General features: G+C 41.3%; 1 protein-coding gene and 1 long non-coding RNA gene across 3 annotated transcripts; one reads left to right on the forward strand and one right to left on the reverse strand.

The window, feature by feature from the left end:
• Positions 1-1,834: 1,834 nt before the first annotated feature.
• LOC142959682 (uncharacterized) lies at positions 1,835-8,338 on the reverse strand. Its single transcript, XR_012956236.1, has 2 exons — positions 8,280-8,338; positions 1,835-2,942 (listed from the first exon to the last, which is right to left on the reverse strand). It is a non-coding gene; the product is annotated as an uncharacterized LOC142959682 (long non-coding RNA).
• On the forward strand, positions 2,829-12,276 carry ccdc92ba (coiled-coil domain containing 92Ba). 2 transcript variants are annotated; one of them, XM_076101073.1, is made up of 3 exons: positions 2,829-2,961; positions 7,935-7,982; positions 10,933-12,276. In XM_076101073.1, exons 1-3 carry the CDS (start codon positions 2,829-2,831, stop codon positions 11,649-11,651), a joined length of 900 nt encoding a protein of 299 aa, XP_075957188.1. In that variant the 3' UTR covers positions 11,652-12,276. The 2 variants fall into 2 exon arrangements, with proteins under 2 accessions (XP_075957188.1, XP_075957187.1); XM_076101072.1 differs by lacking the exons at positions 2,829-2,961; positions 7,935-7,982 and adding an exon at positions 8,864-8,972.
• The last annotated feature ends 2,840 nt before the right edge of the window (positions 12,277-15,116 follow it).

The raw sequence follows: 15,116 nt of genomic DNA on the forward strand, positions 1-15,116 counted from the left end.
ACACAGACCATTAAAATAACTGTCCTCAATTAATTCAAGACATCACTGCACTAAAGAAACGGCACTATTTGGGAGGACGACGTGGCTGATTCCCAGATTTTAAGATCAGGAGTAACTCACTTTTTAAATTTTTTATTGTGAATGCCACATTTTTTTATTAAATACTTCAATTTGTATAGGGCAGCTTGACTTTGTGGTTGTAGTGAAGACAACCGGTGACAAGTGAAGTTCTTTCTAACAAGCAAGTTTATAATTGTGAATGTGTTGCTCGAGGCTGAAATGTTATTGGAATTATACATTATGTTGCTGTGTGCTTTTATGAATTGTGATCAAATATAACGGGCACGTTGAGATGCCTCCTCCTATCAACGTTGTAATGACAAACAATCTACTGTTCTGCTCTCCGCAGTCTGATTTCTGCTCTTTTTTGCGACCTGTATGGTTTTAATTTTAAACTGTCCCGAGGCCACGGATGATTCTCTGCTTTTATATTTTTGGGTGGTGAACACAAGGAAAACTATTTCAGGAGAAAGTGGCAGCGTTCATGAAGTCATGTTGCAACACTCTGCCTCACTTTCCTCATCATACACAGTAAATGTGGTGTTTGACTGCATTGATCTCACAGAATGAGAAAATATATATATATTTTTTTTATCACAACCTACAAATGATACCAGTTTTATACCCTTGCTTGTTCATTTATTGTTGTTTTCTGGTGGTTGGTGAAATATTGTCTGTTGTAAACTATGAAAAAAATGAAATTCACAACAGTGAAGACTGTTGACACTGTGCAGCATGTCAAAGACTTAAAGATCATGGAACACTGAAGCAACCGAGACCAACGGAGGTTCTGAAAGAAAAATCATCTGCTTTCTCGGAGCAACAAACTTTCACTTTTCACAGAATTATGCCTTTCAGTGTAAATATAACAGTTTTATTTTTTCATGTTTTGGCAGATTGTTTTGTAATTAAAACTCCAATTTATGTTTATATATTAACATTATTTGTTTAACGTGAAAATAAAGATTGATGGAACAAATCTGTTTTTCTTTCACTGACACACGGTTTTCAATAAAGCACATTTGTCTGACAGCTGTCGTTACTGCAGATTCTGGGATTAATATAACCAATAAAATAATCAGAACAGAAATAGCACTTAAGTAAAATACTTTAGAAAGTACTATTAGTAATGTTCCCACAGTTGCTACCAATTTTGTGTAGAATAGCACACTATTTATATCCAACACAGTATATCAGCAAGAGGAAAAAAAAGTATTTTTCTCTTTGGTCATCATTAGCACTGTGTAACATCCATGCTGAATTAATTTGTGTTAAATGCTAAACTGATTTGTCAGATATAATAGATTAAAGATATTGTGAGATTTAATAGCAGCCCAAAGAACTCTCATCTGAAACAATGGGACAAGATTTGCAGTTGAAGTATCAAAGATTGTACTTTTTTATTGAAGTACATTTAACTTTGACCAAAAACATAGATTGCAACATTTATATTGAATAAATTGAACCCAGCACCGACTGCTTTTGATACTTTTACTTTTGTACTTAAGCAGAAATCGTAAGTTCAACCTCAAATGTAATCTTTCAAAGCGCTCTCCTTGATTGCACTTCATCAAACGGCTCCACCTGTGAATTAAATAACAGTGGAACTCCTGAGACGCCCCCAGGAGGTCCGCGGCCCGCAGGTTGAGAACCGTTACAGCAGCCTCGGTCCATGATGCAGAAATCACAGAAATCACTCACTTTGTATAGAATCAGAAAATAAACAATGTGACAGATTTACAGCAAGAAAATAATGTTTGCTTTCAAGTCACAGTTTTTATTTCTTATTTTTTTCCCCCGGTGTGTTTTCCTTTGTAGGCTGTATACTCCCACACGCGCTTGCTTTGTATTGATCCTCTTCACAGTCGACGTATTGCTGCTTCGGGCTGGTCCCTCCAATCAGCTGTCCTGCTCACGTTGTCGTACGATCTTCTCGCGTGTTCTGCTCCCGGTGGCTTGTTTTCATCATTCCCTTCGCTCAGCCTCAGTCCACAGCAGCTCGACGTCTCCGTCGATGGGCGAGTAGGAAGGGTGCGCGTGTTGAGAGGATGGACTGCGCACTTGCCTCGCGGGCTTTCGTATCGACGCACTTGAAAACATCCTCTTCCTAACGATGCTGCGTGTTGCGAAGACGAGGAGCGGTTCCGCCGGAGCACCGCCGTGCCGCGCATCGCGGGGGTTTTGCATTTTTACGCAGCTGTCCAGCCTCTCCGCCCTCTAAGCAAACGTCGTCACATGCGGCTCAGAAGCACTTTGAAGCTTCAGATAAGATGTGTTTGGGTAAAAACCGCAGCCGACAGGATTTGGACCAGCACTGGAGGCCAGCATGCGCGGATCGGAGGACGTTTTCATAACGCTTGCGAATCATATTTAGTAGATTTTGGCACCTAACACGCTATAAAGGGTAAGCAGATCCATTCGGCTTAAGATATAATGCAAAGGCTTAATTAATTGATGTAGCTGCATCCTGACTGGAAGTGCATGTTTTCTCCCATTTCTGCTGATTTCTGTGGTCATCAATACCTTATTTATAGCCACCACATGACCTCAATTCAGAACTTGCACTTCTCCCTCTCTCTGTGGCTGAAATAAGCAATGTTCCTTGTAAGGGTAAGTGACATTTAGCAGCTTCAGTTCAAGCTTTACAGCGTGATAGGAAGTTGGAAAAGGTAGTCTCTTGAAGAGAGGACGCGATGGGGGTGCTGGTGGTAAAATATCTGTGGGTCCCATCCTTCTGATTTCCTCCCTCTGTCCCTCCAGACTCGGCCATGGGTGATGAGAGCAGCCTGTCCCGGCAGATGGGGAGCGTGGAGAGGAGCGTGGTGTTCCTCCGGCAGGAGCACCTCACTTTACTGCACGGCCTCCACCTGGAGATCCTCTCCCTGCAGAAACGATGCACAGGTGAGGGACACACTGCTGCTGATCTTACTTGAGGCATGAGGGAGCCAAGACACATTCATGTGACCCCCGAAATGTAAAATAACACTCCATAAACTTACACCCATGATGGTGTGACTATTATCTGCTAATTTACAATTTCTTTAGTCTATGAAGTGTAGGAGAAAGAAAAGCAGCAAATCTTCAGCGCTAATGAGCTCATATTTATGTGAAGGATCCTTTTGGTGCTATAATCAGCAAGGACCCCTCCCACTGACCCTCAAAGAGAAGATTTACAGAGAGTTTTAATTACTTGCTTGATGTATTTTGTGGATAGAAGGCAGTTTTGTGGCCTTTTTTAATTAGGTTTTTACACTTTATGATATGATTCTATCCAGGCAGAAGCTCATTTGACGGACTACATGATCAATATTTAATTTTCAAAGGAACATAAGCCGCTCTCGATCTGTAGTGCAGTTATTGTCATTTTCATCTCGGGGAGAGAACCTAAGTCTCCCCGTGTGCACACAGGCCTCATTGTTCATATGATGTGTGTCTGCACCATCAATCAATGACTGCACGGTGATGTCATGCTACAATTCTTGTAGATTGCATCATTTCCTGTTTCGGGCCTAATGGATATGCCGTCCATTTAATCAAGCAAGCCGGTGCACATGATCAAACATGCATGCACGCACGCGCACACACACTCACACACACACATTTGCATTACTATAACTGGGAGGATGCTCAATTTGATTTTCATTAATTCCCTGGAGGCCTTCCTTATCCTTTTACTATCAGTGAATATGAATATTGAAATTGGTGGGGTGGGGGGGGTGGGCAGCTTTGTCTCCTCAGAGTGGAGGAGAATCTCCCGATGTGACTAAATACACACACACACAAGCATGCACGTATATAAGCCACATATTGCACACACACACATTCATTGTCACACACAAAATACTGTACAACTTTAGAGAGATGCATTCAAACATATCCGTCACAATTAATCCATAGATCCCATATCTTCAGTAATCCATATGAACAGGATTGTGGTAAACTAATACAGGGGGGGTTAGGGTTTGTTTTGTAGAGAACAACCCCCTCCATCACTTTGTAGCTCTGCTGCACAATCACATCTGGTCAATAAAGCTGTGTGTGTGTGTGTGTGTGTGTGTGTGTGTGTGTGATGGTGTGTGTGTGATGGTGTAGAGAAAGGCAGCCTAAATGTTTCTTTTTGTCCACATAAATAAAGTAATGCTTATGAGTTCTTTCAGCTCCAAGAAAACAAGACAAATTTTGGGCAAACCTTCAAAAAGAAAATCTTTTTCTTTCGAGAAATAATTGAAACAATAAATTATTGAAACAATACTGTTGTCCGAACAAGCAAACATATTCCTCATCGACACAAATATCTTTGTCCTGTAGCCGCTGGAGTCATGAATCTGCTTACCAGTGTTTTTCTATACAAACTACAACACAGCATTTCATTTCCACGTTCCTCAAAGGTTTTGTGGAATTGCATATGCAGATACATTATTACGCCACACTCACTAAAAACACACGAGACCGTCTACTCTTTCTGCTAAACATCTTTACATCTAATGATGCCCTCAACCCAGATTGAAAAGCCGTTAAAAGGTTTTGCAGGCAAATGTCTGTTTTTCGAAAGCAAAGTGAGATCAAATGGTCACCAAGCACCCTGGCTGATTTTCAGTCGGCAGGGAAAGTTTAATTGTAAAACACATTTAAAAAACAAAGCAATTCCAAGAGCTGTAAGAAAAGAAACACAAGTTAATATAAAGGACACATTTAGATATGATTTAATAATATAATGGAAGATAAAAACAAGATAAAATAGAATCAAAAGGATAAAACGGGACATGAATTACAGCACCATGCAAGACATGAATACATGGTCCCAGATTAATATTTAATAAAATGCAGAGGCAAACAGAAAAGTCTTCAGCCCTGATGAAATATAATTGAGAATTGCAGCAGACCTCAAGTTCTTTGGTTGTTTGTTTCAGATATCTTGTGCATAAAAACTGAATGCTGGTTTCCCATATGTAGTTTTGACAGTAAGTGCAAAGATCTGAGAACTGGGCTGCGGTTGACAGTCCAAAAAATGACATACTATGTCTGTCCCTGACCCCTCATCCTTGACCTCGATGGAGAACGTCATGAGGTAAAGGAAAAATATGACGGATGATTTATAAGGACTTGAAGAAAAGACAACCGAGGTGCTCAGAGACGTGCTTACACGACGGGGTACGGTTGTTTTTCTTTTTTTCAGCAACTATAATATAATGCATAGAAAATAAGTATAGGCTACAGGGACAAACGCAATGCTGTACAAGCAATGATTGAATCTCTCAACTCCTCTTCTGACTGCTGGTATAGGGAACAGCTGATAGACACCTCAGTATTCAAGGAGCGCAGTGTGTTCAATAGATCGGTGAGGTCTCGTTTCAGTGCTTCTGTTGTCTCACAGTGTCATTAGTCGCTGTGTGCTCTCTTGTTGTCCACTGTTTCCACTGCATGGTAAAGTGCTGCCATTCCCAAACAATCCACTCACCTCCACATTCACTTCTAACCAGTAAAAAAAATGTAAGCAGCAAATTATCTTCACTGTAACAAAGCAGTCTCCTTTTTCAGGCCATGTTTACGCTAGAATGTTGACAGCATGTGTAACTTGCAGTCATTCTTTTAGTTTTTGGGGTTGGTTTCAACGAGGTTCCCATACATAAAACGAGGTGATGATGACGAAGAGTCTGGAGAACGGCTGTGACGCCAGATGCCGATGGGTGTTTGCTGCCAGCTTGCTAATGTGCAGCCTGGAAGGATACGTCAAGGTTGAGCTGACGAAGTAGCCGTGCATATTGGCTCTGACTTTGAACTGCTGACCTCTTTATTATTGTTCTAAACTCTCGTTCTCATCACCTTAAAGGCTCTTTTACGCTTCTGCCTCGTTGAACGACCAGCTAAATGAATTTGTGTCCTCTTGTTTTTGAAAAATGGGGCTTTTTCTCTGATATAACGTGTTTTTATTGTGTGCCATAGAAATCAGTTAGGCGTGTGTCTTTCGAGATGTGTTTGCAAAATTCAAGGTCGGGCCATGAAACAAAAACCTTGGATGCTCAGTGAGGCTGGAGGAGATGAGCCGAATCTACAAAGCGTCACACACACTGAATGATGCAATGTGCTGAGCTCCTCCTTTTCATTGTTTGTTGTCTTTTAAGAAATAGTTCCTAGAGCCGACTTCCTGCGGTGAAATAAACTTCATTAGTGATTCATGTGTGATTGAGGATAATAACTAGAAAACAGGACCTCTCAAAGTCTCCCATGTTTTGCAGTTCAAAATTAAACAGCAAGCAGCGAGTCTTTCTGGAGCTGTCTATCTGCGGTTCCTCTATCCCCTTTTCCTCCCTCCCTTCCTTCCTTCATTCCCTACTATCTGTCATCCCACCCTCCTCACCTCCTCTGTCTCCCTCTCTTCATGCCAGCAGCATGGGCAGGCGTGTTATACTTCCTGCAGAGGGAAGGAGAAAGGGTGTGACGGAGAGAGGAAGAGGAGAAGAAAGGCTACAAATAACACTTCTGCTGTTTTAGATTCTGCTTTATATTTCAAGTAAACATCTATGTAAGCGAGTGTTATTAGAGTTACCAATTTAAAATGATGGCCATTAAACTAGTTTACGATCGTCACCCGTGGCTGATTGAACAGTCACATATCTCTGGCAATGGAAAATTAAAATAGGACAAATCTGTGCCACGTTCATCTAGAAATTACTGGAGCCGCACACACACACAGACGTATTTCTGTGTTTCAGAGTGTGCTGAAAGCTGAGTGTAGAGATTTTCCTGATTCCGGCCGGCCTGAAGGAAAATCCAAGTGACAGACCAAACATCACCAGCAGTCCAACCCCCACAACCCCGTCAGAGACACTGTATATCGTTTTTTATCAGGGACAATCCAACCCTGCCAATAACTAAGCACCATATACCAGTCTGATACATGATCTTCTCAATAACATAAACCGTCAGTGGCTATAATACACTGACATGAGATATAATCCAGCTAGTATCCAAAAATGACCAGATATGTGCCAGATATCATATCATGTAATATATGCATAATCCTAATCATGTTAATGGCGTATCTCACTGTAACATCATTCAGCTATATTACTACTTCCTGCACCACTAAAGAAAAGTCATACAATCATGATTTTATTGTCCAATAAAGCATCGAGCGTTATTATTATTTTATGGTACAAGACAAATGGATGCATCCACTAATGCAAGAGATAAAAGTTGTGCACAACGTGACACCGGGTATAACAATAACAACTACACTACACAGTACAATACACAAGAGAAATCTGTATCGATCAGTTCTCCACAAAATCATGTTTCACCTTATTATAATCCGTCATTCTGCAGAATGTTTCAGTGTGGAACTGTAGTTTTGGGTTAAAATTATATTGTTTTTTCAGCTACATCAGTTGTTGTAATGAATGCGGCTTTATGGCAAGCATCTTGAATTTCACTTGGCCTATTTTTGGGGTTTCTATTTGTTTGGTTTTGCATTTCCTCTTGAAAGCAATTGCACAGCCAGTAGTTATTATTTGAGTGAATATTGATTGCAAGGAGTGCTAATAATGCTAATAAGTCCTTTTGAGGTTGCCGTTTTTCTCCAGACTGTGACAAGTAATGAAACAGGACATCGTCTTTGATGTAAAGTTTCAGATTTAGCTTCATCAATTATGTATGAGCTCACTGAAAATGTGCTGGAAACTGCATCGAGCATCTGGTATGTCAACCAGCAGCAGCAAACTGAAAATGTAAGCATAGAGCTTTAATAAGACATTTCAGCACCATTGAGCATCTTTATTTGAGCTCTAACAATATTATTTCATGAGTTTTTATATATTCATATATATCTTTAACAGCTCTTTCCTGTGGTTTTGTCTTTCTCTTGTGTTTTTCAGAGTTGACAAGTGATCTAAAGGTGAAGCCTCCAGGCAGAAGCCAAATAGGTATGTTAAAAAAAAACATCCCTTCTGTGCTCTTTTTCTTCATCACCCACCTTCATCATGAATAAGCTCTCCGTCTGCACTGGAGACAGAAAGACGCACATGTTTGCATCTCCTTGGGCTTGTTTGTCTTTGCCCGACTCAACCTCAACCCCCAATCCCCCGTAACTCGACGCCCGCACCCCCTCTCTGCCTCCTTCTGTCCGCCCCAACCCTCACATCCCCCAGGGGATGAATCCCTGTCAGCTGCCCTCCTCCCTCTTCTCACCCACGCATCCCTATCTCACTTCATTTACTTACCCTCAAGGAGGGAGACGCCTCTGACAAACCACACACAGGACAGATCATGGCTGCAAAATGTTTCCTCGTTTTTCTGTGTGAAAAGAGTTGGTCACAGCTGTACGGGGGTCGCAAAAGCACTAACTGGTAAGAACCTAACACAGCTGCAAAGACCACATGCCTCAACATATTTGGCTCATAGCGGAAATTTGCAGGACCGTTTGTGGTGTCTGGATGCAAAGATAGGCACCATTTTGTCACAGTGAATTAGAGACAGAGCAAGGGGAGTCAAAAGACTGTGTGAATGTGTGTGTGGTTGTAGAAAGCAAAGGGGGGTAGTCTTGTTAAGCTGCATTACTCAGCCATTAAACCCCATCTCTTTTTCCAGGACAGGTTATCCCCTGATCCATCAGTACAGCCCGGCCCTCTGTTCTCCTCCCATCCTGACAAATTGATCCGTCCTCTTTCTTTTTTCCTGCTCTCGTCTTTCCTCATTGTCCCAGAGGGGGTGTCCACTTACAAGACTTTGCTGAGAACCAGAGCGATGTAGAGCCAAGGAAAAGGAGAGAGGAGGAGGAGGAGGTGGAAGGCGAGAGGTAATGAGCGGTAGCGAGGAGTACGACTAAGGGAAAAGACAAGGCGGCAGGATGCGGTCAGCTGCAGACGCTGAGGAGGAGGGGAGAGCGGAGTGGAAGGATATGAAGATCACATTAGGTACTGTAGTCTATAGTTAGCATATGAGCTCAACCTGGGTGTGGTGATGGGCGACAGAAAACCTGAGACTGATCGGCCCTCGGAGGATCCGTCCTGGAGAGAAACAAAATCACAGATGAAATACGACTAAGTATGATGAAGGGAAGTCATACAGACAGAAAGATAAGAGAGAAAGCTAGCGCAAGTGAAGAATGCAGATCATAAAGCAATAAGATGCAGCAGCTTTAAAGGTGCAATATACGGGATTCACTGCCTTTATATCATCAAACAACTATTATCTATGGAAAGATATTGAGGAGTAATGTCTACCTGAGCACTGAGTGAAGTCGCTCTCGCTCTGTGTGTGTTGTTATCCGAGGCTACTAACTGGCTAGGTAAACACTGCTATCCCTGTCAGCACTTCTGTCATTGTTTGCAATGTTAGCTGCGAGCCGCCGCCTCAGCCGTCACCATGTAGACAGCTGTTGAGAGAAAATCGAAATGCTCCCAATCTCATACATAGCACCTTTAACCTTAAAGCTGTAGTTGTTATCAACGTATGAAGCACCTTATTACATTTAAGCCTAATATGGATTCAAGGCTTTGCAGTTTTAAGTTCCAGGACTCACCAAACCTCCCTCCACCCTTTGGGATTCTCCTACCCTGCAAACCTGACCTATTTCTATGGGCTGAGGCAACGGAGCAGTCCTCTGTGGATGTAATCTCCTTCTCCTCTGGCAAGCTCCAGCTCAGTCAGCTCAGAGGTTGCTGCACTGGCTTTTCATTCATGCCTCCCTCTCCTCAGGGGAATTTTACTGGAATGAAAGAGCAAAATCTTTGTCTACAGAAGCAAAAGGAGGAAAAAAAGAACAATAAGCAGAATACTGTGTTAAACCTGCGCTTGGCAGAGAGGTTGAAGTTCAAATGGAGAGAAGGCCTCGAGTAGTTTCTGTTTTATCTCTCACAAATCAGCGCTAGTTGATGTTATAGAATTTTGAATGTGAGATCATATCAGATTACAAGGACTAGCTTTATGTGCAGTGTGTTATGTATCAGTGGTGCAGAATGATTGTACCTTGCTTTAGGTGGTAAAGAACAGCAGTGATCTACGCCGGCTAGTTTTCTCTCTCCAGTGTGTAAATACTGATGATTAATTGTCTCATGTTTTCATCTCCACCTCTTGCATATTGTCATATTTGTTCGGGTATTGAAAATGACATGTGAACATGTCTAGTTGATAATAACAACCCCAAATTTGTAGGATCTTTGAGCTGGCGTCCTTAAGTATTTCAGAAATTATTCTGGAAGAAATGTGTTACATCCATTTAAAAAGACAAATGTGTGTATCATGAATATCTTTAGATTCGCAATAATGACTAAATATTGATCTATTGCCCGGCTGTAGTCTTTGAGGGTAGAATGAAGATAACCCTTTCCATATATGTGTGTCATTTCTTGCTCCAGCTCTAAAGCCATCACACTATACCATTAGCAGATTCAGACTTTGAGAGGAAACTGGTGATTCCCCAAATACTCAGATTTGGTCTCATCATGAACTACTTTCATATCATTTTACTGAGTGGATCCTTGATAAAATGTGATCTGGACAATCTCTGATTTCAGCCTATTTGGTCATATGTGGTGAGGATTAGAGCTTGTATGTCCCAACAAATAAGTAATCTGCCTCTGCGTTAATACACAACGTGTACTAAATAGTGTGTATATGCTGTGTGTGTTTTATGTACACTGTGGCTGATTTTGTTGAACACTGACCACCAGTGGGTTGTAGAAAGAGCCTTCATATTTTTGATTAAGATGCACTAATTGTCCGGCCGATATGTAGAAAATCAAATATCATAAGATTTTTGAGCCCTATTTGTAGCAGTAGTTTATATATTGAAACTCCGTTATATATGGAAACTCTTGATTTTGACTCCTGCAGGTATTTAACACTTGCATTTCTGGTCCATCTCTGTGTCAGAGTTACAGGAGGAAGAGGAGCTCCTGGAGGACCGCTGTTGGGACGCGGAGAGCCGTCTGGCCGAGCAGGAGTGCTCCGTAGGAGAGTTTCGTAAGGAGCTGACTCACAAAGGGGCTTTGGTTGGAGCCCTCAGAGCCAATCTCAAGGAAAAGGAGCGCCATTTCCTGGAGGAGCTCAAACGCCGCAGCCACTGTTCCACCATCCTTAACACGGAGCTGCAGAAACAAACAGAGGCAGCAGCATACCTCTCCTTCCAGCTGCATGCTGCCAAGCAGAAACTGCACCACCAGCGGATGCAGCAGAGGCAGGGACTCCTCGCCCGGGCCAACATTCAGGGGGCCCAGTATGGTGCCGAGCAGAACTCCGTTTCTCCACAGATGCCGTCAGGGGCCTCCCCTTCCTCCCCCGTGGTTAAACCCAAGCGCAAGAGTACCAGGGCGTCTTCGAGAGTGGAGCGCGCCCGTGAGTGTGTGCCCATAGAGAAAGTGATGGGCCCTGCAGAGCCCACAGCGATGCCAGACCCTGCACTCTTCCTCCACCCTCGAAGGCACAGGGCCCGCTCCAGGCACACTGTGGCACAAAGACAGGCTCCACTGGGCCTGGAGAAGGAGGATGAGGAGGAAGGAGGTGGAGAGGGGCTAGTGGAGCCCCAGGGTGAACGGGCCAGACTGTTGTCTTCAGCAGCAGTGCCCCCTGCTGCTGAGACGAAGGCAGATTAGCGACTACTGTGACCTGCACTTTTAACTGCAGTTTGATCACCGTATCATTCTCTTCTGTCAGACTGTTAATGCTGTTAACTGTTGTTCTGCACCTTTACTGAATTGATACTGAGACTGGTTTTAGCTTAATGAATTATATAACACTTATTGCAGACACTTTTTTCATATGGACTTAACCTTTTAAATAACTTGCAAAGCTCAGTGAGTGTCACTTTAAGTGAGTTTTAAATGAAGTTAGACGAATTATCTGTTTACACTGGTGTCACATACTCAATATGCTGTGGGGCCTTTTTTCAAAGCAACTCCTTTTTGATCTATAAAGAGTAGCCTTCGGACTCTGGACCTGCTCTATATGAAAAGTGCCCTAAGAGTACTTCTGTTATCATGTGGCGCTGTAAAAATGAAATTGGAAATTAAAATATGGGGTTGGTGAATGGTAGCAGCCATTTTAGATGGACTACAAGCCGATGTGTTGTGTAGCCCAACCAACTGTGAGCTTTCAAGGCCAACCATAAATCAACCATGTGACCCAACGTTTGGTTGAGTAACAGCTGAAAATATCTGAAGTGGCATGCACGTCTGTTTGAGTCCTCTGTGTTTGTTCCTGTGACTTATTAAATTATGAATACAAACTACAACCAATTGGAAACGATAACCTCCAACAAAGTATGGTTTGTCTGAATTTTAATCTGTGACCACTGCATTCCTTTACAGTAAATACTCGTATCTAATTGGCCAGAAGGTGTCCTTTTAACATAATTTATGAGGACACATAATTCGTTTCTCTAAACCTTAACCTCAACTGGTTATCTCTGCAACAATTGACCATACGCTAACGTAAAGCCTAACCCCAATGCCTGAGGGCAATGCTTCAGGAAACACGAGACCTGCTAACAGTTGGAAATATGTGAAACCATATCTATTAACTACACTCTTATTACAGCAACAAACTATTTAACAGAATTTTATCAAAATTGCAATATGGCCTACTGCAATTTTCAAATCGCAGGAATATAGGAGCAATCTTTGTTTAAGGCGAAATGTTTGTCAAAATACCATTTTAGATTAAATGTGACGCTGCAGAGATGTGTTGGCCTACACATCATATTCTACAGACTGAACAAAAACATCTTAGTTTGGTAAAGATCCCCACAAAAATCAAACCACAATCATTTTAATGTTTTTCATTGAAAATGAGAATAATGGTTTAGAAATGATCACTCCCTCTAATATTTCAAATCATATTGCATTTGCAATGTCAGTTAAACTAATTGCAATTAGATATTTTTTCAAAATAGTACAGCACCAACTCATGTTTGTCGTTGGATATTATCGATCATTTAATACATTGTTACATTTTTGAAGATCTAAAAAGATAATGCACACCATCATAGCCTGTATGATGGTGTCATTGAACCATGTGTTTCACTCGGGTGTGGTTTGTGTACTAAACACACACACACAGTGTGTCACATGCACACATGATTACTACGTCAACTAGTTTGTGTTGGGATTTCTTTTCACTTCAGGAAAAACTGACAAACAACATGATTGAAGGTTTTTGTGTGTTTTCAACTGAAGTCTGATTGATTCGGTGTGTTTTGCATTTTGTTCCTTTCCCACTTTACACAAATTCACAAAGTAGCTGCGTCAGAATGCACACCAAGACGGTGGCTGTGCACTGTGAATGACAAGAGGGCCGGCTCAGCAGAAAGCTTTGTGTGTGTCCTGTTATCAAAGCGCATGCCCATAGTGGCCCCTAGCGTTACAAGGAGCAAGTAGCAACTTGAAAAAATAATAAAAACAGTTTAAATAGATTTTAACGGATTTTTTATGTTATTGCTTTATTGCTGTACCCGACTGTAATTACTGCCTTATAATAGAGGAGCTGTGGATGGAAGAAATGCAGTGTAAGCAGGACAAAGTATACTAAAGTATTGTGTGCTTTTGTTTCAGAATGACTTTTATAAGACTCTTTAGGATTTGATTATAAAGGTTTACTGTATGTGATGTGGCACCTCAGTTATTTTTGATTCAAAGTTTTGTCACAGTTGATTGATACTTGAGCCATGACTTAACTGAGCATCAGTGTCTTTGAAACAAGCCTTCCTGTAAGACTGGACTCAATTGTGATTAGTCGCTGTGAGGTTTTTCTCGCCTTCTGCAGCTACTGATCAGAAGTTTAGCATTATATTTTAACAGTATATCCTCAATAAAGCAATATATCAATATATTTATATATAACAATAATAATAGGTCACATCAGCTGGTTTGCCGACTCTTGAGGTGTTAAGATTTTATGATTGTTTAACTTTGTATTTTTTAATTGTTGAGCTCCGTACGTTTTGCTTAATATTTTGCTGAATTGTCTAAGGGATTTTTTCTGTTGATTGTCACTGAATCTGTACATGAATAATTGTTATGTTACATTTTATAGGACGCATATCCAAGTGAGGAATCAATGCTTCACATGAAGCAGCATTAAGCAAACGGGCATATTATTATGTTGCCACATGAGACTGTCTGAGTGAAAACGAACTGAACCTGTCTTCTCTTTGGCATAAATGCAAATGTGACGAAGGTTTTCTTTCACCTCTCAGCTAGTAAGCCATTAGCATGTCTGTGCACTATTCTTCCTCAAGGTTTATGAGGACAGCTGGGGATAAAAGTACAAAGCTGTCTGGTTGAAAAAATAATTTCCCCAACAGGGATCCTGAAGGACTGTTAGACTTCATCACTCCACGAGCTATCCATTCGACAGGTAGATTAAACTCTTCACCCACCTCTCTTAATACAAGTTAAGATCCTACATCCCACATTCTAGATTATCTATACTTTGATATTATGTAACAGCTTCATCATAAATACTGGTTGCTGTTTACAGCTACAGAGACTGTTGACTTGTTTGTCTGCGTTGAGAGAAAATGCTAATGAGCCAAAGAGGCCCACCACTAAAATTAAGATGAAGATTACTGGTGTGATGCCTTAATGAAGATGTCTTTTCATGAATATTTCAGCTAAAATGAGTAAATCTTCACAGCTTGATTTGCTTTTTCTACTTTTCAGATCATACCACAATTCATCTCACAACATAGCGAGGCAGTAGATAATTTACTCACACCCACAGAGAATGTCTTCCATCTTTCTAGACGCCTTTATAATAACCCTAATCCTCATAGTAATTATGAAAACAAATGTCAACAGCTTCATGTCCAGGTATTGAGGTCAAATCTGTTTATTTTGCATCTTAGAGAAATATGTCAGTGGACAATGTATGTATGTATGAAGCATCTTGGTTGACATGTTATGTGGTCTCTAGCAATAACACGGTGTGGTACCCAACATGGAGGTGTTGGTCTGGGTTGTTGCATAGCTGTTGACTGATTACCGCATATACTGTGTTAGCTTCCTATAGTGATCTACTGTACTCATAATTGGAATAAAATGAAGGATTGTCTAGTCTAG

Source organism: Anarhichas minor, unplaced genomic scaffold, assembly GCF_050575085.1.
Source record: "Anarhichas minor isolate MPS153535 unplaced genomic scaffold, ASM5057508v1 ptg000026l, whole genome shotgun sequence".
NCBI classification, from domain to species: domain Eukaryota; kingdom Metazoa; phylum Chordata; class Actinopteri; order Perciformes; family Anarhichadidae; genus Anarhichas; species Anarhichas minor.

Coding starts and splice junctions, on each gene's coding strand:
- ccdc92ba (XM_076101073.1), top strand. CDS start 2,829: ATGGGTGATGAGAGCAGCCTGTCCCGGCAGATGGGGAGCGTGGAGAGG. Junction 2,962..7,934: donor CCTGCAGAAACGATGCACAG/GTGAGGGACACA, acceptor TGTGTTTTTCAG/AGTTGACAAGTGATCTAAAG. Junction 7,983..10,932: donor TCCAGGCAGAAGCCAAATAG/GTATGTTAAAAA, acceptor TCTCTGTGTCAG/AGTTACAGGAGGAAGAGGAG.